The 24,986-nt window shown below is 44.9% G+C and overlaps 1 protein-coding gene across 4 annotated transcripts; it reads right to left on the bottom strand.

Annotated features, from left to right (window-relative positions):
• Positions 1 to 6,949: 6,949 nt before the first annotated feature.
• Positions 6,950 to 15,299, bottom strand: LOC140207630 (uncharacterized). Of its 4 annotated transcripts, XM_072276182.1 has the most exons (3): positions 10,826 to 11,611; positions 10,351 to 10,544; positions 6,950 to 8,463 (listed from the first exon to the last, which is right to left on the bottom strand). In XM_072276182.1, the coding sequence occupies exon 3, from the start codon at positions 8,055 to 8,057 to the stop codon at positions 7,254 to 7,256; it is 804 nt and encodes a 267-aa protein (XP_072132283.1). In that variant the 5' UTR covers positions 8,058 to 8,463; positions 10,351 to 10,544; positions 10,826 to 11,611; the 3' UTR covers positions 6,950 to 7,253. The 4 variants fall into 4 exon arrangements, with proteins under 4 accessions (XP_072132283.1, XP_072132286.1, XP_072132285.1 ...); XM_072276185.1 differs by lacking the exons at positions 10,351 to 10,544; positions 10,826 to 11,611 and adding an exon at positions 15,206 to 15,299; XM_072276184.1 differs by lacking the exon at positions 10,351 to 10,544.
• Positions 15,300 to 24,986: the final 9,687 nt, after the last annotated feature.

Below are 24,986 nucleotides of genomic sequence, written 5' to 3'. Positions count from 1 at the left end.
TATACCTCTCATAATCTTATAAACCTCTATCATACTGCTCCTCACACTCCACCGCTCCAGAGAAAACAATACGTTTGTCCAACCACATGCCCTCTAATCGGGCTAATAGCCTGGTAAACCTCTTCTGCACTCTTTCCAAGGCCTCAGAATCTTTCCAAGAGTGAGGCAACCGCAATGGTTCGCAATACTCCAGATATGGCCTGACTAGAGTTTTATCAGGTGCACATAACTTCCTGACTTTTGGACTCAGTGTCTCGAGTAAGAAAGTCAAGTATGACAAATGCCTTCTTAACCAAATAGTCAACCTGCATAGCCAATTTCAGGGAGGTTTGAATTTCAATCCCAGATCGTTCTGTTCATTAACACCTAGTCAGCGTCTTGTACTTAACAGTGTATTGTATGTTTACATTTGACATATCGAGGTGCAAGAACTCATATTTGCCTGGGTTATACCCCATCTGCCATTTCTCTGTCCATGTCTGCAACTGATGTGCAGTACATCCCACTCTATTCTTTGCTAGTCATCTGTGCTATCCATACCCCTGTACATTTTCAGCCAGGTCGGCTATATACAACATAAACTGCAGAGGTCACAGTACCGATCCCTGCGGAACACCAGTAATCATGGAGCTCCAGCTAGAATAGGTCCATTCATTCACCACCTTCTGTCTTCAAAGGGCAAACTAATTCTGAATTCAATAATGGCCAAATCACCACTGATGCCATGCATCTTAATCTTCTGGATGAGCCTCCCATGTGGGACCTTGTGAAACGCCTTTCTGAAATGAGGTGAAATAGCAACCATAGTTCTGCCTTTATCAATCATCCTCGTCACCTTATCAACAAAATCAATCAAGGTAGTAAGACACAATTTGCCAAACGAAAGGTCATGCTAACTCTCCCTAATCAGGTTTTCCAAATACTCATGAATCCTATCTGTCACAATACTCCCGTACCTTCCCTGCCACTGAGGTGAGACTTGCCGGTCTATAGTTTCCATGATTATCCCTGATGTCCTTCTTGAATAATGGAGCAACATGAAATTCTCATCAGTCCTCCAGGACCTGGCCTGTGGCTACGGAGGACAGAAGTATATTTTGTCAAGGCCCCAGCAATCTCTTCATTTTCCTCTCAATTACCTGAGGTATATCCCATCAGGCACTCGGAACCTATCCAACTTATTGCTATTTAAGATACCGAGCACTGTCTCCTCCTATACTTCAAAAAGCCCCAGCATAATAGTACTCTTGGCAATGATCTCCGCATCCTCCACGTCCTTCTTTTTGGTAAATATTGATGTAAAATACTCATTCTGGACCTCACCCACATCCTTTGAACTCAAGCAAATGCTCCCCCCACCCTCTCACTTTATCGTTGTGTGTTTCCCACCCTCTCCCTTGTTATCTCTTGCCCCTGATGTATATAGAGCATACCAAGGGCATTTCATTGCCCATCCTAGCTTTCCCAACTCCCCTCCTAAGTTATTTTCTGGCTTCTTTATAATCCTCCAAGACACCCTTTGATTCTAGCTTCCTCAGCTTTACCTATTTTTCATTTTTATTCTGGACTACACGCATGACCTCCCTCGACATCCACGGTTCTCTTACCCTGCCATCCATGTCCTTCCTTCTGACTGGAACATACCTGTCCTGTAGTCTGTGCAGTTAGACATTAATTACCTTCCACATTTGGTTGTGGACTTGCTCAAATGCAGCTGTTCCCAATTAACTCTCCCTTGGTACTGCACGGAGCTCTCGTAATGTAACTTGCTCCATTTTAACATCCTTTCACAAACTCCATGTTTATCCTTATCTGTTGCTATCGTACAATTTAAGGAGATGTGGTAGCTGTTTGGTCTGAAATGGCCAGGTTCATTACCTAACGTCAGATCCAGTACAGCTTCTGCTCCTGTTGGACAATATACATACTAATTTGATAAACCCACCTGGATGCCGCCTCTAAATCACTTGTACTAACAATGTCCCAGCTTACCTTCCTTTCTTTGCTGTGATATCGGTGATCATGGTCTTTCCATGACGCTCATTGTTTGGCAATTTTTTTTCGACAGGAGCGCTTTTCTATTGCCTTCTCCCAGAGATTATCTTTACAAGGCAAATGACTCCAGCCATGATCAATGCTATTCAGATGTTGTCCGCCCAGTGTCAGTGATCACATAAGCACAACTTGAGACCTGCGTTGATTGCTCATGCTACCATCCACCACATTCTTCCACAGCTTCACATGGCCCTGATTCGGTAGAGACGCATCTTGTACAAATCTATCGAGTCGACTCTCAACCTCCTTTGCTCCAAAGAGAATGTACAGAATGTCTTATCCAAGCAGCGTCATGGTAAACATCCCATGCAACCTGTATAAAGATTCCGTATCCTTTCTGTAACGAGGCGTTCAGACCTGAAGACAGTAATCCAAGTGTGATCTAACCAGGATTTCAGAGTTACAACAGTAGATTGCGGCTCTTAAACTCAAGCCCCTGACAAATGAAGGCAACTCCCAATATCCCTGCTTAATCACCCTATCAACTTGCTAAGAAGCTTAGAGTGATCATTGGATCTGGACCCTATCATTGTTCTGTTCCACCACACGGCTAACATTCCTGTCATTAACACTGTGCTCTGCTTTCAAATTTGTCCTTCCATGGTGAATCACTTCTCAGCTCTGCTCTGCATTCTGTCCATGTCCTGTTGTAACCTACGACAATCTGTAACACTGTCCACAACTCTACCAACCTGGCATATCATCCGCCAATTTACTAATTCCTCCCTTCCACTTCCTGATTTAAATCATTTATAAATATCACAAAAGTGGAGGGGGTGGGTGTGGTCCGAGATCAGATCTCTTCAGAACACCACCTCTGTGTGTAATCATCCCTTGTCTTCTATGGTCAAAACTTATTCTGAATCCTGCAGCTATCATTCCCAGAAGACCACGCCTACTTACTTTCTGAAGGACACAACCATGGTAAACCTTATCAAATATCTTATTAAATATCACCAGATCAAACTCTCTATTTTTATCATATGCTTTGTCACATCAGAGACTTCAAGCAGGCTCGTGTAATTTCCAGCACATTCTCTCTCTTCAGCTGGTTATGTTCCAGCACATCAGCCCAGTTAACGCCCTCACAAACATTAAGATCTCTCTCACTGGTGAATACTGAAGTAAAGACAGTTGTCTTGATGGTAGGAAGCAGAGAGTGATGGTGGGAGGCTGTTTATTGGACTCAAGGCCCGGCCCAGTGGGGTTCCCCAGGGTTACATCCCATTGCTGTCGTTATTTATTGATATTTAATTATATTTGCATTTACACAGTTTGTTGAATTCTATGCTCTACTTGATCTTTCACTGATCCTGTTACTATTCTATAGATTTGCTAAGTGATCCTATAGGAAAAATTATCTCAGGGTTGTAAGTGGTGACATAGGTACTCTGATAATAAAAGTTATTTTGAAGTTTGAACATTGCTACTTGTCATTTCGATCAATAATTTGGTTGAGAATGTACAGGGTATGGAGAGTAGGTTTGCAGCAAGTAAGTTTAAACAAGCCCTTTTTCCTGAAAGATATTAAGTATAAACTCTCCGCTCTGTTTCCCTCTCCGCACTCGACCACCCCCTACCCTTACTGACTTCCCTCTTCACCCCGTCTTCCCTCTCACCCCCACATTGGACATAAGTTTAGGGTGAAAGTGAATTCTTTCAGGGGAGTCTGAAGGGGAATTCTTCACTCAGAGTTTGGTGGGAGTGTGGAATGAGCTGCCAGTGGAACTGGTGGATATGGGTTTGATTTAGACACTAAAGAGAAACTTGGGTGATGACATGGATGGGAGGTGTATGGAGGCTATGGTGCAGGTAGTTGGAACTAGGCAGTAAAAACAAAAACAGGTCAACATTGACTAGAAGAGCCAAAGGGCCTGTTTCAGTGCTGCTGGGCTCTGTGACTCTGATAATATTCTGATTTGTAATTTCCACAGTCAGTGCTTTGCTGCTATTGACTGAACACAGAAATTTACCCAAGCAAGAATTGAAAGACTCTTAGCTGGCTACAAAAAGCGTTTTCAAGCTGTGATACTTGCTAAAGGGGGTGTTACTAAGTACTGACCATGCAGGGTGCCCAAACTTTTGCTTCGGGCCCTTTTCCTTTTTCATTATTTTGAAACTATAAAAGATGGAAATAAAAATGTAACCTTGCTTAAAATATTAAAGAAATGTGCCATGTTTAACTTTATGCCTTTTGGAAATCAGGTCATCTTTTACTCGCTTAGCTATTCACAGTAACAGAAATTTAACCAGGGGTGCCCAAACATTTACATGCCACTGTATATATCCTGTGCCTTCCGAATTGCTTCCAGTAATTCCTGCCATTGCTGCTCTGTTTTCATCCCTGTTGTGCTCTTTGCAAATCACTTTTGACCAATTTTTCTCTCATACCTCTCGAATTTTCTTTATCCCATATCTGACTTTAGCTTCTCCTTCTCTAATATCAGGGTGAAATTGATCATATTAATATCACTTGCGCCTAAGGGTTCTTTGAATTTAAGTGACCTAATTAATTCCAGTTCATTACAACACCCAATCCAGAATAACTGATCTCCAAGTGGTCTCAACCACGTACTGCTCTGAAAAAGCATCTTGTAGGCAGTCCAGGAATTCCTCCTCTTGAGACCAACACCATCCTAATTTTCCTAATCACCTGCATGACAATCCCCCATGACTATTGTAACATTGCCCTTTTGTCACGCACTTTCTATCTCCCATTGTAATTTGTGGATCACATACTCACTACTGTTTGGAGGTCTCTATACAATTCCCGTCAGGGATTTTTATTACACTTGCTGTTCCTTAATTCTACCCACAGGTTCTACACCTTCCAACAATACGCCACCTCTTTCTAATGATTTTATTTAATATTTTACAAACACACCCACAGAATGCCACTGCCAGCTTGTTCTTTCAAGAAGCATCTGGGAATCAAGAGGACCTGCAGATGCTAGAAATCTAGAGAACTACACACAAAGTGCTGGAGCAGCTCAGCATGTCAGGCAGCATCTATGGATGGGAATCAACATTTCGGGCCAAGACCCTTAATCGGGACTCTTGATACCCCCGTATCTGGAATATCCACAAGCAAGGAAAATAGAAAGTAGTGCAAAATAGGGAAAACCTTTGACAACATTTCGTTCAAGGCTTTAAAAAACCTGCCAAGTAGAACTCAAAGTTAACAAATACAACAAAGGCAATAAACACTTGTATCAATACCGACATTGACTTTTTTTTATATAAAAATATCTTTGTCCCATTTCAATCAGTAAAATTTACAAAGATAAATAACTCTAGAAAACTTTTCTAAGACTATTTACACTCAAACTCACTTAGATTAACACTACCTTGGACAGAATAAGGTAGAGAAATAACACACTTGAAAAAAAATCACACAACAGAAAGTATATATTTTCATCAAAAATGAACAGAATTCAGCACTCCATGTGTGTCTATGCAATCGTGATAAGAAATACGGACCAGAAAACTTAAATGAGAGGCCAACTCAGAAAAATGAATCACCACTGTCAAAGAAAACATTAACCAGTGGAATGAGTATGACCCTCCATGGGAGGCATCTCAACGATCTGAGCAGATGAGATGGTGACAAAGAAGCATCGAGCACCTGACTGAGAGTTGGATTCCTCTTCCCAGAAACAGTGGGGTTCCTTTCAGAAATACAGGACAAGGCGGTTAACAAAAGGGAAAAAAAATGAAAATACATGAAATACAAACAAACAAGGCAGCAAGTGCAGAAAATGCCAAGAGAAACCAGACACAATCCAACACATTCCAGGATCCTGCATCAGTTTAACTCAATCTGATTACTTACAAAGGTACAATCAAGTGGCAAATATCATTCACCAAAATCTTGCTTTAAAATACAAACTCATGAATGCCCTCCATCAATCCATAAAGGCACCATAAATTCAAGCCTGATCCAGTTTTAGTCAAAATCTAACAAATTATATGATAATCAGTACATTATTTCAGATAGGACAATCCATAATAGCTATCCGGATATAATATTACAGGATAAACAAGCAGGAACAACTTCCTCAATAGATATAACCATCCCAACACACACATTTTCCTTGATCAATGGAGCACTTCACCACGGGTATTGTTTGGGTCATCAGTCAGACAACCAAGATATTTTCTCAGTCAGTCAGCTTCCAAATGTTGCTACTCTGTTCTTTGCTGCCACGCCCCGTTGCTGATTCCCTTCTCCTCATCATACGTTCTTACCCTGAACATCGTCTAGAGCCCCAAACTCAGCCCTGTCCATACCTGCCTCTGGTTTCTGACCCTGCTTCGTTGAACATCCAACTGATGGTTTCCCATTCTGCTTTCAGTCTTTAGAGGACAGGGGTGTTTTCTAACAACCCTTTAGAAGCAGGGAAAATGACCCAAAATGTGGAAATGAGCCGTCAATAAGGTTAACTACCAATGTTATTCTTCCTCAGCCGAGAGATTAGAGGGGCAAAGAACATCTCAGACAGAACTGCAGTCAGCTCGATTTCATCAGTCTGCAGAAAATTCAAGGGGAACCTCTTCACCCGCAGAGTGGTGACTGTTTGGAACCCATCACCACAGGGGGAGCGTGACATGAACAACAGGGGAGGATTTAAAAGGACTGTCATGGAACAGAATCACTGGCAGGGTCCAGCCGGCCTGAGTTGCCTCTTTACTCTATATTAGGTGTGTTATAAATTCACTAAGTACCGGAGACAGACTTCAAAATAGAACTGATTTATTTGTCTCAGATCCAGAATATTAAATTCCAGTCCCATTAAAGGTGAATGTGCAGCAGAAGAAACTCCTCCCATGCCCAGTGACCAGGGTGCAGAACTGGGTGTGGTGAGCAGCAGCAATAATTGCAGAGTTCAGCACCGACAGTCACTCTCAAAATTGCATTGAGAAACAATGATGGACAAATATCCAGCATGAAGCTTATTGAAACTTTCTCCCCAGTGTGAACCCAGTGATGTGTTACAAGGTTAGATTACTGAGTGAATCCCTTCTCACATTCACAGCAGGTGAGCGGCCTCTCCTCAGTGTGAACTCAATGATGCACATTTGATGGAGATGGCTGAGAGAATCTCTTCCCAATCTCTGAGCAGGTGTATGGCCTCTACCCAGTGTGAACTCGCTGGTGTCTCTGTAGGCAGGATGATTGCAGAAATGCTTTCCCACATTCATAGCAGGAGAGCAGCCTCTCCTGTATGAACTGACTGGTGTACCAGTAGTTGGGATGACCAAGTGAATCTCTTCCCACATTCTGAGCAGGTGAACGGCTTCTCCCCTGTGTGAACTCGCTGATGACTCTCTAGGCTGGATGACCGAGTGAATCCCTTCCCACAGTCTGAGCAGGTGAACAGCCTCTCTCCAGTGTGAACTCGCTGATGTGCCTTCAGATTAGATGAGCAAATGAATCCCTTCTCGCAGTCTGAACAGGTGAATGGTCTCTCTCCAGTGTGAACTGACTGGTGTGCCAGTAGCTTGGATGACCGAGAGAATCCCTTCCCACAGTCTGAGCAGGTGAACGGCCTCTCTCCAGTGTGAACTCGCGGATGTATCTTCAGTTTAGATAAACAAGTGAACCCCTTCCCGCAGTCTGAGCAGGTGAATGGCCATTCCCCGGTGTGAACTCTCTGATGTTCCTTCAGTTTAGATGACTGAGTGAATCCCATCCCACAGTCTGAGCAGGTGAATGGCCTCTCCCCAGTGTGAACTCGCTGGTGCACCAGTAGGTCAGATGACGGAGTGAAACCCTTCCCGCAGTCTGAGCAGGTGAATGGCTTCTCCCTGATGTGAACCCGCTGGTGCGCTATTAAATTGGATGACTGAGTGAATCCCTTCCCACAGTTCAAGCAGGTGAACGGCCTCTCCCCAGTGTGAACTGACTTGTGTACCAGTAGGGTGGATGACTGATGGAATCCCTTCCCACAGTCTGAGCAGGTGAACGGTCTCTCCCTGGTGTGAACTCGCTGATCAGCCATTAGGTCAGCTGATTGAGTGAATCCTTCCCCCCAAATTCAGCAGATGACCAGCCTCTGCCCAGTCTGAACTGACTGGTGTGTCTACAGGTGGGAAGACCGACTGAATCCCTTCTCACACACAGAACAGGTGAATGGCCTTGTCCCAGTGTGAACTTGCTGAAGTACCTTAAGTTGAGATGACCGAGTGAATCCATTCCTGCTGTCTGAGCAGGTGAACAGCCTCTCCCCAGTGTAAAATGACAGGCATGCCAGTCGGTCAGACGATCGAGTGAATCCCTGCCCAGTCTGAGTAGGAAGGACGATCAAGTGAAGCCCTTGCTCCAATTCTTAAATATCTGGACAGTGTCAGAAAATTTGGCGTGTTGTGCTCGAGATTCCTGTAGATAAATTCCTTGTCGTTTTTAACCTGTGAAAACATTTACAAAATCCATCAATGGCTGAAGGACAACATTTCAGATGAGATCACTTTAGTCAGCAAGCTGTGATCTGACATCACACTGTTACAGTGAGCTTCAACCCAAGCTGGAGAGAGAACTCATCTTCGAACTGGCACAGTGCTGGTATCTAGGATTAAATGTCAACTGGAATCCATCCCTCTGATGCTTTTCCTGTCTCTATAAGAATGGGGCATTTCTGCCATCTCCAATCTGTGCCTCCATTGGTATTATTCCCTCTTCCCACTGAGCTACATGGGTGTCTCGTTCCACAGTAACTGAAACACTCTCACACAAATAGCCTTTGTTGACCTACAGCTGGGACTTTCTTTTATGCACTGTTAGATTAAAGTGCCACAGTTTTAACGCCATATAAAAAATTGCTGCTGAGATGAACGGTCGGTCTGATAAAAGGAATTAGAGTGAATATTAATACTATTTAAGGTTCTTGTCACAGTCATAGAAAAGTACAACACAGAACAAGACCCTTCAGCCCATCTAGGTTGTGCTAACTATTTGAACTTTCTACTCCTATATCCCTACTATCCAGGTACTGACACAAACCTCTTAAATGTTGAAATTGAGGTCACATTCACCACTTGTGCTGTCTGCTCATACCACTCCCGGATGACCGTCTGTGTGAAGAAGTTTCTCGTCATGTTCCCCTTAACATTCCATCTTTCACACTAAACTCATGACCTCGTGTTGTTGTCCCACCCCATCTCAGTGGAGAAGGCCAGCTTGCATTTACCCTATCTTTACTCCTCATAATTGTGGTACACCTCCATCAAATCTCCCCTCAATCTTTTACATTACAAGGAATAAACACCTAACCTGTTCAAGCTTTCCTTATAACCTAAGTCCTCCAGACCTAGCAACATCCTTATGAATTTTCCCTGAACTCTTTCAACCTCTTTTTCATCTTTCCTGTGGGTAGGCGACCAAAACTGTACACAATACTCCAAATTAGGCTTCACCAATGCCTTGTACTATGTCAACATAACATCCAGTACTTTGGCTTATGAAGGCCAATGTGCCAAAATCTTTCTCTCCATCCCTATCTAACTGGGGTACCACTTTCAGTGAATTACAGACCTGTGTTCCCAGATCCCTTCCTTCTACAGCACTCCTCAGTGCCCTACCAGTCACTGTGTAAGACCTTGTTCCTACCAACGTGCAACACTTCACACTTGTCTGCATTAAATTCCTTTTTCCGTTTCTCAAACTATTTTCCCAGCTGGTCCAGATCACACCACAAGCCATGATAGTCTTCCTCACTGTCCACTACACCCCAATCTTGGTGTCATCCACAAATTTGCTGATCCAGTTAACCACACTATCATCCAGATTACTGATATAGATGACAAACAACAACAGATCCAGCACAGATCCCTGTGGCACACCACTAGTCACAGGCTTCCAGTCGGAGAGGCAACCATCTGCTACCACAGTCTGGCTTCTCCCAAAGACAGTGTCTCATCCAGTTTACTATCTCATCTTGAATGCTGAATGACTGAACCTTCTTGACCAACCTCCCATATGAGACTTTGTCAAGTGCTTTGCTAAAGTCCATGTGGACAACATCCACTGCCTTGCCTTCATCCACTTTCCTGATAACTTCCTCGAGAGACTCTATAAGATTGGTTAGACATGACCTACCGTGCACAAAGCCATGCTGCCTATCCTTCATCAGTCCACATCTATCCATATACTTAGATATTGACTTCCTGCACATACGTTCCAATAACTTCCCCACAACTGATGTCAAGCTCACCAATGTAGAATTTCCTATTTATTTTTAAAGCCTTTCTTGAACAGCAGAACAACATTGCCTGTCCTCCAATCCTCCAGTCCCTCACCTGTCACTAAGGACGATTTAAATATCTCTGCTTGGGCTCCAACAATTTCTGCACTTGTCTTCCGCAGGGTCCCAGGGGAACAACTTGTCAGGTCCTGGTGATTTATCCACGCTTATTTGCCTTAAGACAGCAAACACAGATTCCATGAAGTTGATGCTGCTTTGCCTCACTTCTATAGACTCTGTGTCCATCTCCTGAGTAAATACAGATGCAAAAATACTACTTAAAATCTCCCACTTCTATTTTGTCTCCTCATATAAATTATCATTCGGATCGTCAAGAGTGGGCCTGTTTCTGCACTGAACTTCTCCATGTTTCTGTTCCTCCCCGGGGAACCGGCATCAAACCGACGGGCCGAGCGGTCTCCTCCTACCTCTCAGCGATACATCAGACTCCGGCCGCAAGAGACGCTTCACAAACGCCCCAAACTTCCCTCGGAGGGAAATAGAAATAAATCAGAAAGCGGGACATTTACTTCGGGTTTTGTTCTTCTTGGACGGGGAGTTTAATGCGGCTGCGGAGATGTCAGTGTTGATGATCAGAGGGATCTTAGACTCCAAGTCCATCGCTTCCTGAAAGAGACTGCACAGATTGATCGGGTGGTTAAGAAGGCAAATGGCGTGGTTGTCTTTATTAGTTGAAGCACTGAGTTGAAAAGTCGGGAAGTTGTGTTGCGGCTGTTGCGAGCCTGCGGTCGGACTGTGACTGTGTCTTTAAGAGCGCCGCAGTGAGGAGGCGGGACTATGACGTCAGTCACAGGCTGACAGCGCTAACTGTGGATTTAACCATAAGAGAGAGAGAGCGGTCTGCAGACAGGCAGTCGGCCAGTCTAAAGAGAGAGAGAGAGAAAGAGAGAGAACGAGAACCCATATCTGATAGGAGAGGAGAGTGGAGAATAGGAGAAAGGGTTGGAGCAGTGGACCCAGAGAGAAGTGATCAGCAGGAGAGAGGACTTGAAAAGTCAGAGAGGAATTGAGGGAGTGGGATGGAGAGGTGACGGGGAGATTTGTTCACCGGAAGGAGAAATCGATATTCATGCCGTCAGGTTGGAGGGTACCCAGACGGAATATGAGGCGCTGATCCTGGACCCTGAGGGAGGCCTCATCTTGGCACAAGAGGAGGCGATGGGTTGACACGTCGCAACAGGAATGGGAATCGGAGTGAAAATGTTTGGACACCGGGAAGTCCCGCTCGGAGCGGATAATTCAAAGGTTAATTTATTATCAAAGCAGGTATCGATAAACAGAGCAACACACATAAGAGTTGCTGGTGAACGCAGCAGGCCAGGCAGCATCTCTAGGAAGAGGTGCAGTCGACGTTTCAGGCCGAGACCCTCCGTCAGGACTAACTGAAGGAAGAGCTAGTAAGAGATTTGAAAGTGGGAGGGGGAGAGGGAGATCCAAAATGATAGGAGAAGACAGGAGGGGAAGGGATGGAGCCAGGAGCTGGACAGGTGATTGGCAAAAGAGATATGAGAGGATAATGGGACAGGAGGCCTAGGCAGAAAGAAAAGGGGGATGGGGGAAACAGAGGATGGGCAAGGAGTACAGTGAGGGGGACAGAGGGATAAAAAGGAGAGTGAGAGAAAGAATGTGTGTATAAAAATAAGTAACAGATGGGGTACGAGGGGGAGGTGGGGCCTAGCGGAAGCTAGAGAAGTCGATGTTCATGCCATCAGGTTGGAAGCTACCCAGACGGAATATAAGGTGTTGTTCCTCCAACCTGATGGCATGAACATCGACTTCTCTAACTTCCGCTAGGCCCCACCTCCACCTCGTACCCCATCTGTTACTTATTTTTATGCACACATTCTTTCTCTCACTCTCCTTTTTCTCCCTCTGTCCCTCTGAATATATCTCTTGCCCATCCTCTGGGTCCCCCCCTCCGCCCCTTGTCTTTCTTCCCGGACCTCCTGTCCCATGATCCTCTCGTATCCCCTTTTGCCAATCACCTGTCCAGCTCTTGGTTCCATTCCTCCCCCTCCTGTCTTCTCCCATCATTTTGGATCTCCCCCTCCCCCTCCAACTTTCAAATCCCTTACTCACTCTTCCTTCAGTTAGTCCTGATGAAAAGTCTCAGCCTGAAACGTCGACTGCACCTCTTCCTACAGATGCTGCCTGGCCTGCTGCGTTCACCAGCAACTTTTATGTGTGTTGCTTGAATTTCCAGCATCTGCAGATTTCCTGTTGTTTGCATCGATAAACAGAGTTTTTTTTTGCTCCTCCAGGGAGCCACGAAACAAAGAAAGAAAAAGAAAGGCTTTCAGAGAGAAAAAAATCAAACTCCCACCCCACCCCCGTATAAAAAAAGAACGGCATCCCGATCATCAACCCCCAAAACCCACCCCTCCCACAAATGGGAACAATAACATCGATCCCCCAGTAAAAACAACCCGACCCCGCACAACTGCGGAGGAGCCGGTGTCACCGGTGTAGAGGAGCCGCATCGGGAGCAGCGGACACAACGGGCGACCCCGGAAGATTCACAGGTGAAGGGTCGCCTCACCTGGAAGGATGTTTAGACAACGGAGAGAGTTCGGCCGTCCGGCCCTTTCACTGTGACCCCCGAACTCACATCAAATCCGTCCAAACGAATCTGGGTGAACTTTAATGACCAATAAATATAATTTCTCTCTTTGATCACTGTCTGAGTGATCCCCTGACTCTGAGAGGAAGGGGTGTCTATGGTCCACATTGTCAGGGTGTTGAGTTTACCAGGAGACAAAGACTGCAGGGACGGGAGGTTTTCTGGTCACTAATACACTGTGTGTGGACCCCGCTGGCAATTCTGGTGTTGTGACCCGAATCGAGACAAACACCACGCTGCCCACTCCACCAACAACACGGCACAGCCGGACACATAACAGGGGACTTTACATCTCACAACACTGGATTCAGTGATGAAACCCGTGATTAATGCTGTTGTCCCACTGAAATCATAAGAAATATCCATTCAGGTGTTTTTAAATACCAGCGCTCCACCACCCGCCTGACGTCACACATGGATCCCCTCGCGCGTATCGACGTCACACACGCGCTGCTGCGCTCTTGCTGAGGCAGTTTAACGGCTGAGGTACCGACCACGAGACCCCTCCACCCCTCACCTCCGCTGCGCTGTAGTGATTGGCCCGAAGCGATGTCAATCACTGATTACGCCCAATAGCGGAGGCGGACCAGCCGAGAGGGCGTTACCCCGCTGACATCTCTTCTCAAAGAGGAACAAACCCCAAAGTAAATGTCCGCTTTCTGATTTATTTCCATTTCCCTCCGAGGGAAGTTGGGGCGTTTGTGAAGCGTCTCCTGCGGCCGGAGTCTGATGTATCGCTGACAGGTAGGAGGAGACCGCTCGGCCCGTCGGTTTGATGCCGGTTCCCCGGGGAGGGAGAGGATGAAGACGGTGAGAGAGGGGGCGGACAGGATGTTTGTCCCGGTGGGGACAGGAGGGGCTCATCTGTGGAAATGTCTGAGCCCACGGTGGTGGCGATTCACCACATTGGGGGGCAAACACCGGCAGACTGTTGCCCTGCAAGCGGGGACAGGACTGGAGTTGGGAGGGTGGATGAGGAGAGGACATTTCGGATAGTGGGGGTAAGATCTCGAAAGATGATTGCTAATGCCTCCACATCCCTTCAGCCACCTCTTTCAGATCTCTGGTGTGTTCACCATCTGGTCCAGGTGATCTATTTACCTTCAGACCATCTCTGTTTCCCAAGAAACTTCTCCCGAGTAACGTAACTTTACACATTCTGACCACTGACATCTGGGACTTTCATATTCCTGCCAGTGTCTTCGACAGATAAGAGTGATGTACAATACTTATTCAGTTCATCAGTTCACCTTGCACCCCCACCCCATTAATACCTCTCCAGCATCATTTCCCAGTGGTTTCCACCTCTCTTTTACACCATATGTACCTGAAGAAAAATTTGGTATCCTCTTTAATACTACTGGCTAGCTCACCTATGTGTTCCATCTTTTCCTTCCTAATTATTTTAGTTGCATTCTGTTGGTTTTTAAAAGCTTCCCAATCCTCTAACTTCCCAGTAATTTTTGCTCCATGCCCTCTCTTTGGTTTTTATGTTGTTTTTTGGTTTTCTCTTATCAGCCACGGTTTTGTCACCTTACCTTTAGAATACTACTTCCTCTTTGTGATTTATATATCCTGTGCTTTCCGAATTGCTTCCAGAAATTCCAACCATTGCTGCTCTGTTTCATCCCTGCCCGTATTCTTCTCAAACCAGTTTGACCAATTCTGCTGTCATGCCTCTCTAGTTCACTTTATTTCACATCTGACTTTACCTTCTCCTTCTCTAATGTCAGGGTGAATTTGATCATATTAAGATCACTTGCCCCTAAGGGTTCTTTAAACTTAAGAGACCTAATTAATTCGGGTTCATTACAACACCCAATCCAGAATAGCTGATCCCCAAGCGGGCTCAACCATGAGCTGCTCTAAAAAAGCATCTTGCAGGCATTCTAGGAATTCCTCCTCTTGAGACCAACATCATCCTAATTTTCCTAATCACCTGCATGACAATCCCCCATGACTATTGTAACATTGCCCTTTTGGCTCGCACTTTCTATCTCCCATTGTAATTTGTGGCCCACATACTTACTACTGTTTGGAGGTCTCTATACAATTCCCATCAGGGATTTTTTTTTACATTTGCTGTTCCTTAATTCTACCCACAGATTCCACACCTTCCAACCCTATGCCAGCTCTTTCTAATGATGTTATTTAATATTTTAAAAACAGACCCACACAACCCCAATACCAGCTTGTTCTTTCAAGAAGCATGAAAGTATCTGGGAAACAAGAGGACCTGCAGATGCTAGAAATCTAGAGAACTACACACAAAGTGCTGGAGGAGCTCAGCATGTCAGGCAGCATCTATGGATGGGAATCATCATTTCGGGCCAAGACCCTTCATCTGGAATCTTGATACCCACGTATCTGGAATATCAACAAGGAAAATAGAAAGTAGTGAAAAATAGGGAAAACCTTGACAAAATTTAGTTCAAAGCTTAAAAAAACCTGCCAACCAGAGCTCAATTGTTAACAAATACAACAAAGGCAATAAATACTTTCATCAAAACCAACATTGACTTTTTTAAATATAAAAATACCTTGGTCCCATTTCAATCAGTAAAATTTACAAAGATAAATAACAACCTTAGAAAAGCCTATTTACACTCAAACCCATTTAGATTAACACTACCTCGGACAGAAGGAGGAAGAGAAATAACACACATGAAAAAAAACACAACAGTCAGATAAAACTTCTAAGTATATATTTTCATCAAAAATGAAGAGGATTCAGCACTCCATGTGTGTTTCTGCAATCATGATAAGAAGTACAGGCCAGAAAACTTCAATGAGAGGCCAACTCAGAAAAATGAATCATCACTATGGAAGAAAACATTAACCAGTGGAATGAGTATGACCCTCAATGGGAGACATCCCAATGATCTGAGCAGACGAGATGGTGACAAGGAAGCATCGAGCACCTGACTGAGAGTTGGAGACCTCTTCCCAGAAACAGAGGGGTTCCTTGCAGAAATACAGGACAAGGTGTTTAAACAAAGGAAAAAAAAATCAAAAATACATACAATACAAACAAACAAGGCAATAAATCCAGCAAATGCCGAGAAACCAGACACAATCCAACACATTCCAGGATCCAGCAGTTTGAATCAATCTGATTACTTATGAAGGCACAATGAAATGGCAAATATCAGTCACCAAAATCTTGCTTTAAAATACAAACTCATGAATGACCACCATAACTTCATTAAGGCACCATAAATTCAAACCTGATCCAGTTCGGGACAGAATCTCACATTTCATATGATAATCAATAAATTATTACAGACAGGACAATCTCAAATAACCATCTGGATATAATATCACAGGATAAACAAGCAGGAACAACTCCCTCAATAGATAAAACTATTCCCAACACACACATGTTCCTCGAAGTGGAGCACCTCACCACGGGCATTGCTTGTGTCATCAGTCAGACAACCGAATTATATTCCCTGTCAATCAGCTTCCAAATGTTGCTACTCTGTCATTCGTTGCCACGCCCCGCTGCTGATTCCCTTCTCCTCATCATACATTCTTACCCTGACCATCGTCCAGAGCCCCAAACTCTGCCCTGTGCAGACCCGCCTCTGGTTTCTGACTCTGCTCCGTTGAACATCCAACTGATAGTTTCCCATTCTGCTTTCAGTCTTTAGAGGACAGTGGTGTTTTCTAACAAACCTATACAAGCAGGGAAAGTGACCCATAATGTGGAAATGAACCCTGAATAAGGAGGTTAACTACCAATGTCATTCTTCCTCAGCCCAGAGATTAGAGGGGCGAAGAACATCTCAGACAGAGCTGCAGTCAGCTTGACGACTTCAGTCTGCAGAGAATTCAAGCAAAACCTCTTCACCCACAGAGTGGTGACTGTTTGGAACCCATCCCACAGGGAGAGTGAGAGATGAACAACAGTGCAGGATTTCAAAGGACTGTTGTGGCACTGAATCACTGGCAGGGTCCAGCCGGCCTGAGTTGACTCTCTACTGTACACTAGGTGTGTTATAAATTCACTAAGTACCGGAGACAGAGTTTAAAATAGAACTGATTTATTTGTCTCAGATCCAGAATATTAAACTCCAGCCCCATTAAATGTGAATATGCAGCAGAAGAAACTCCTCCCATGCCCAGTGACCAGGGTGCAGAACTGGGTGTGGTGAGCAGCAGCAATAATTGCAGAGTTCAGCACTGACAGTCACTCTCGAAATTGCATTCAGCACGGTGATGGACAAATATCCAGCATGCAGCTTATTGAAACTTTCTCCCCAGTGTGAACCCAGCAGTATGTCACAAGTGTAACACGCTGTAAGGTTTCACTGCTAATGTAACGGCCTCTGTGCAGTGTTTCACTGCTGAGGTAATGGTTTCTCTGTAGCAGCAATGTTTAGGTTATGACTGGAGATAACAGGGTTTTGGAGTGCGAGGTCATCCAGTGAGAGAAATGTTCTTTCTTGTGAGTCTGGAAGAGGGATTTTCGTGTTCTTTTGTTGGGGAGAAATGAGAAGATGCGAATGGAGAGAGTGGGCCCTTTTTGTTTTGTTTACTTCACTAACCATATAGAACCACAGAACACTACCACACAGAATGCCCTTCTTGGCTCTGCTGAACCATTTTTCTGCCTAGTCCCACTGACCTGCACCCGGACCAATTTACCACATTATCATCCAGATCATTGATATAGATGACAAATAACAATGGACCCAGCACTGATCCCTGTGGCACACCACTAGTCACAGGCCTCCACTCAGAGAGCATTCCTCTACTACCACACTCTGGCTTCTTCCATTGAGCCAATGTTTAATCTAATTTACCACCTCTCCATGTATACCTAGCGACTGAATTTTCCTAACTAACCTCCCATGTGGGACCTCGTCAAAGGCCTTACTGAAGTCCATGTAGACAATATCCACTGCCTTCCCTCCATCCACTTTCCTGGTAACCTCCTCGAAAAACAGATTGGTTAAACATGACCTACCACGCACAAAGCCATGTTGACTCTGCATATTATGTCCCTGTGTATCCAAATACTTGTAGATCCTATCTTTTAGTACTCCTTCCAATAACTTACCTACTACCGACGTCAAACTTACCGGCCTATAATTTTCCAGATTACTTTTAGATCCTTTTTTAAACAACGGAACAACATGAGCCATCCTCCAATCCTCCAGCACCTCACCCGTAGATACCGACATTTTAAATATATCTGCCAGGGCCCCTGCAATTTCAACACTAGTCTCCTTCAAGATCCGAGGGAATACCCTGTCAGGTTCTGGGGATTTATCCACTCTAATTTGCCTCAAGATAGCAAGCACCTCCTCCTTTTCAATCTGTACAGTTTCCATGATCTCACTACCTGTTTCCCTTAATTCCATAGGCTTCATGCCAGTTTCCTTAGTAAATACAGACGTAAAAAACCCATTTAAGATCTCCCCCATTTCTTTTGGCTTCACACATAGCCGACCACTCTGATCTTCAAGAGGACCAATTTTATCCCTTACAATCCTTTCACTCTTAATATACCTGTAAAAGCTCTTTGGATTATCCTTCACCTTGACTGCCAAGGCAACCTCATGTCTTCTTTTAGCCCTCCTGATTTCTTTCTTAAGTTTTTTTCGCACTTTTTATACTCCTCTAGCACCTTATTTGCTCCCTGTTTCCTATACATGTCATACAACTCTCTCTTCTTCTTTATCAGAGCTCCAATATCCCTTGAGAACCAAGGTTCCTTATTCCTATTCACTTTGCCTTTAATCCTGACAGGATCATACAAACTCTGCACTCTCAAAACTTTCTCCTTTGAAGGCTTCCCACTTACCAATCACACCCTTGCCAGAGAACAAACTGTCCCAATCCATGCTTTTTGGATCCTTTCTCATTTCTTCAAATTTCGCCTTTTTCCAGTTTAGAACCTCAAACCGAGTACCAGATCTATCTTTATCAATGATCAAGTTGAAACTACTGGTGTTATGATCACTGGAACCAAAGTGCTCCCCTACACACTTCCGTCGCCAGTCCTAACTCATTTCCGAATGGGAGATCTAATATTGCATCCTCTCTAGTTGGTACCTCCATATATTGATTTAGAAAACTTTCCAGAACACATATTACAAGCTCTAACCTGTCTAGACCTTTAACAGTATGGGAGACCCAATCAGCATTCACAATAAGAAATACAGACCGGAAAACTTAAATGAGAGACCAGCTCAGAAAAAGGAATCATCACTATGGAAGAAAACATTAACCAGTGGAATGAGTATGACCCTCCATGGGAGACATCCCAACGATCTGAGCAGATGAGATGGTGACAAGGAAGCATCGAGCACCTGACTGAGAGTTGGAGACCTCTTCCCAGAAACAGAGGGAGTCCTTCCAGAAATACAGGACAAGCTGGTTAACAAAAGGGGGAAAAAAAATCAAAAATACAGGAAATACAAACAAACAAGGCAGCAAGTGTAGAAAATGCCAAGAGAAACGAGACACAATCCAACACATTCCAGGATCCTGCAGCAGTTTAACTCAATCTGATTAATTACAAAGGTACAATCAAGTGGTAAATATCATTCACCAAAATCTTGCTGTAAAATACAAACTCATGAATGCCCTTCATCACTTCATAAAGGCACCATAAATTCAAGCCCGATCCAGTTTTAGAGTCCAAATCTTACAAATTATATGATAATCAATACATTATTACAGATAAGACAACCCATAATAACCATCCGGATATAATATTACAGGATAAACAAGCAGGAACAACTCCCTCAATAGATAAAACCATTCCCAACACACACATGTTCCTCGACCAGTGGAGCACCTCACCACGGGCATTGTTTGTGTCACCAGTCAGACAAACAAATTATTTTCTCTGTCAATCAGCTTCCAAATGTTGTTACTCTGTCATTCGTTGCCATGCCCCACTGCTGATTCCCTTCTCCTCATCATACATTCTTACACCGACCATCGTCCAGAGCCCCAAACTCTGCCCTGTGCAGACCCGCCTCTGGTTTCTGACCCTGTTCTGTTGAGCATCCAACTGATGGTTTCCCATTCTGATTTCAGTCTTTAGAGGACAGTGGTATTTCCTTACAACCCTTCAGAAGCAGAGAAAATGACCCATAATGTGGGAATGAACCCTGAATAAAGAGGTTAACTCCCAATGACATTCTTCCTCAGCCCAGAGATTTGAGGGGCAAAGAACCTCTCAGACAGAACTGCAGTCAGCTCGACTTGTTCAGTCTGCAGAAAATTCAAGCAAAACCTCTTCACCCACCGAGTGGTGACTGTTTGGAACCCATCCCACAGGGAGAGTGAGAGATGAACAACAGGGGTGGATTTAAAAGGACTGTCGTGGAACAGAATCACTGGCAGGGTCCAGCCGGCCTGAGTTGACTCCCTACTGTACACTAGGTGTGTCATAAATTCACTAAGTACCAGAGACAGAGTTTAAAATAGAACTGATTTATATGTCTCAGATCCAGAATATTAAACTCCAGTCCCATTAAAGTTGAATATGCAGCAGAAGAAAGTCCCCCCGTACCCAGTGACCAGGGTGCAGAACTGGGTGTGGTGACCAGCAGCAATAATTACAGAGTTCAGCACCAACAGTCACCCTCGAAATTGCATTCAGCAATGGTGATGGACAAATATCCAGCATGTAGCCGATTGAAACTTTCTCCCCAGTGTGAACCCGGCAGTGTGTCACAAGTGTAATATGCTGAATAAGCTGTAAGTTTCACTGCTAATGTAATGGCCTCTCTGTAATGTTTCACTGCTGAGGTAATGGTTTCTCTGTAGCAGCAATGTTTAGGTTATGACTACAGATAACAGGATTTTGGAATGCGGGGTTATCCAGTGAGAGAAATGTTGTTCTTTCATGTGAGTCTGGAAGAGAGATTTTCCCAGTCTTTTGCCGGGGAGAAATGAGAAGACACGAATGGAGAGAGTGGGCCCCTTTTCTTTTTTTGGTTTTCTTTCCTGACCCTATAGTCAAAGTAAGAATTATAAAGCTCAATCGTATAATCACATACTCTGTATTGTTTTTGTTATTTCGGGGTACTGATTTGTAACAGGGGACACATCACGCAGCATTCAACCAAATGAGATTTCTTAAGTTTTCCCAGGCTGCGGGGCTATCACCCCCTATATTAAGCTGCTAGCCAAAACGGGATTTACACAAGGATAGATGACTGAGTGAATCCCTTCCCGCATTCACAGCAGGTGAACGGCCTCTCCCCAGTGTGAACTCAATGATGCACATTTGGTTGATTTGGCTGAGAGAATCTCTTATCAAAGTCTGAGCAGGTGAAAGGCCTCTCCCCAGTGTGAACTCTCTGATGTACCTTCACTTTAGATGACGATGTGAATCCCTTCTCACAGTCTGAGCATAAAAATGCCTCTCCCCAGTGTGAACTCGCTGGTGTACCTTCAGTTTAGATGACGAAGTGAATCCCTTCCCACAGTCTGAGCAGGTGAATGGCCACTCTCTGGTGTGAACTGACTGGTGTCTCAGTAGATCAGTTGACAAAGTGAATCTCTTCCCACACACTGAGCAGGTGAATGGCCTCTCGCCAGAGTGAAGTCGCTGATGTACCTTCAGTGGAGATGACGAAGCAAATCCCTTCCCACAGTCTGAGCAGGTGAATGGCCTCTCTCCAGTATGAACTCGCTGATGTTCCTTCAGTTGAGATGACGAAGTGAATCCCTTCCCACAGTCTGAGCAGGCGAATGGCCTCTCGCCAGTGTGAAGTCGCTGATGTACCTTCAGTTGAGATGACCAAGTGAATCCCTTCCCACAATCCGAGCAGGAGAACGGCCACTCTCCAGTGTGAATTCGCTGGTGTACTATTAGGTAAGATGACCGAGTGAATCCCTTCCCACAGTCTGAGCAGGTGAATGGCCTCTCTCTGGTGTGAACTGACTGGTGTTTTAGTAGATCAGATGACATAGTGAATCTCTTCCCGCAGTCTGAGCAGGTGAATGGCCGCTCCCCGGTGTGAACTCGCTGATGTACTTTCAGGTGAGATGAGCAAGTGAATCCCTTCCCACAGTCCGAGCAGGTGAATGGCCTCTCCCCGGTGTGAACTCGCTGGTGAGCCATTAGGTCAGATGACTGAGTGAATCCCTTCCCACAGTCTGAGCAGGTGAACGGCCTCTCTCCAGTGTGAACTCGCTCATGTACCTTCAGTTGAGATGACGAAGTGAATCCCTTCCCACAGTCTGAGCAGGTGAACGGCCTCTCGCCAGTGTGAAGTCGCTGATGTACCTTCAGTTGAGATGACCAAGTGAATCCCTTCCCACAATCTGAGCAGGAGAACGGCCACTCTCCAGTGTGAATTCGCTGGTGTACCATTAGGTAAGATGACCGAGAGAATCCCTTCCCACAGTCTGAGCAGGTAAACGGCCGCTCCCCGGTGTGAATTCGCTGGTGAGCCATTAGGTCAGATGACCAAGTGAATCCTACCCCACAAATTCAGCAGATGACCAGCCTCTGGTGTCCACGGGTGGGAAGACTGACTGAATCCCTTCTCACACACAGAATAGACGAATGGCCTTTCCCAGTGTGAACTTGCTGATGTACCTTCAGTTGAAATGACCGACTGAATCCATTCCCACTGTCTGAGCAGGAAGGATGATCGAGTGAATCCCTTGCTCCACTTCTTAAATATCTGGACAGAGACAGCAAAACTGGCATGTTGTGTTCGAGATTCCCGCAGACAAATTCCTTGTCATTTTTAACCTGTAAAAAGATTTACAAAATCCATCAATGGGTGTAGGACAACATTTCAGATGAGATCACTTGATTTGTCAAGGTGTGATCTGCCATCACACTGTTACAGTGAAGTTCAACCCAAGTTGGAGAGAGAAATCATCTTCTAACTGGGCACTGTGCTGGTATCTGGAATGACCATCAAATTCTGATGCTCTTCCTGTCTGTATAAGAATGGGGCACTTCTGCCAATCTGTGACCTGGCTCAGTTTGACTCTCTCCATTGGTATTATTCCCTGTTCCCATTGAGCTGCATGGGTGCCTGGCCCCACAGTAACTGAAACACTCTCACACAAATAGCTGGCAGTGCATTCCACGCACCCAGCACTCTCTGTGTAAAAAACTTACCCCTGACTTCCCCTCAGTATCTATTTCCAAGCTCCTTAAAACTCTGCCCCCTTGTGTTAGCCACTTCAGCCCTGGGAAGAAACCTCTGGCTATCCACACGATCAATGCCCCTCATCATCTTATACACCTAAAAATGGCTTTAAACATAAACAAGGAAATTATACATTGCATTGAGGATTTGTGAGAAGTATACAAAATTATAAGGGTATAGATAGGGTAAATGCAAGCAGCTTTTTCCACTGAGGTTGGGTGGGATGACAACCAGAGGTCATGGATAAGTGGGGAAGTGAAAATTTAACGGGAACATTTGGAAAAGCTCTTTACTGATGTTTCTAAGAAGATCCAACACTCCCTCTTCCTTAAACTCCACATTGTCCAGCACACAGGCCTGTTCTAACTTGACCTCACCCTGATCAAGATCCTTTTCAATTGTAAATACTGAAGCAAAGTATTCATTTAGGACCTCCCCAACCTCCCCCACCTCCAGGCACATGTTGTCTTCTTCATCCTTGAGCAGCCCCACCTTCATTCTTGCCATCCTTCTGTTCTTCACATTCGCATAGAACGCCTTGGGGTTCTCCTTAATCCTACATGCCAAGGCCTTCTCATCATGCCCCCTTCGAGCTCTCCTAAGTCCTTAAGCTCCTTCCTGGCTACCCTATATTTCTCATAAGCCCCTCCTGCTTCCTGCTTCTTATATCTAACATATGCTTCCTTCTTCCTCTTGACGAGTTGCCTCACGTGTTTCGTCAGCCACGATTCCCTTTTCCTACCATTTTTTCCTTGTCTCAGAGGGACAAAACCTATCCTGAACCCAGCACAAGTGGTCCCTAAATTTCCTCCACATTACTTCTGTGCTTTCACCCTTGAACATCTGTTTCCAATTTACTCTCGCTAGTTCCTGCCTCATCCCTTCACAGTTAGCCCTTCCCCAGTTAAGCACTTTCCCATTTTGTCTGTTTTTATCCTTTTCCATAGCTATGCTGAAGCTAAGGGAGTTGTGGTCACTCTCACCAAAATGCTCCCCCACCAAGAGGTCTACCACCTGAACAGGTTCATTACCCAGAACTAGATCCAGTATAGCCTCTCCTCTCATCAGCCAGTCCACGTACTGTGTCAGGAATCCTTCTTGAATGCACCTGACAAATTCAGCCCCACCTCTCCCCCTTGCAGTCAAGAGGTGCCAGTCAATACGAGGAAAGTTGAAATCACCCATAACTACAAATCTGCACCATTCTAAACTCTGTCTGCTTATCTGCTCCTCGGTGTCCTGAGGGCTATTTGGGGGCCATAGACTACTCCCAGCACAGTGATTGATCCCTTCCTATTTCTGACTTCCACCCACGCTGACTCAGTGGACACTCCCTCTGCAGCATCCTCCCTTTCTATAGCCGTGATACTATCCCTGACCAGTAATGCTACTCCCCCCCTTTTCTACCTCCCACCCTATTCCTTATAAAACACCTGCATCAGCCAATCCTGCCCTTCCTCCAGCCAAGTTTCAGTAACGGCCACAACGTCATCGTTCCATGTACTGATCCATGCTCCAAGTTCATCCCCTTTATTCCTAACACGCCTACTGTTGAAATAGACACACTTCAACCCCTTTAACTGGCTACATTTATGTTTTGTCCCCTGCCTGTCCTTCCTCACCAACTCATGCCATAGCATCAAATTCCCTATCACTACTGCTCTCCTCTTTTCACTCCTTCCTTTCTGAGGTAAGGGTCCGGTCTCAGTGCCAGAGACGCGACCACTACAACTTGTCCCTGGCAGGTCATCCCCATCAACAGTACCCAAACTTGGAGAAGTTCAGTACAGAAACAGGGGCCCACCTAGTCAATGGTGAAAAAACATTCAGGCTGTCTAATGTAACTACCTGCACTGGGACCTCCTTCCTGCCTTTTCTGGCATTCTGACTCCAATCCCCCCTGCAACC

The sequence above is a fragment of the Mobula birostris genome, chromosome 13 (assembly GCF_030028105.1).
Source record: "Mobula birostris isolate sMobBir1 chromosome 13, sMobBir1.hap1, whole genome shotgun sequence".
Taxonomy (NCBI): domain Eukaryota; kingdom Metazoa; phylum Chordata; class Chondrichthyes; order Myliobatiformes; family Myliobatidae; genus Mobula; species Mobula birostris.
Note: the sequence above shows the minus strand (reverse complement) of the source record. Positions and strands in the feature narration are given on the sequence as shown.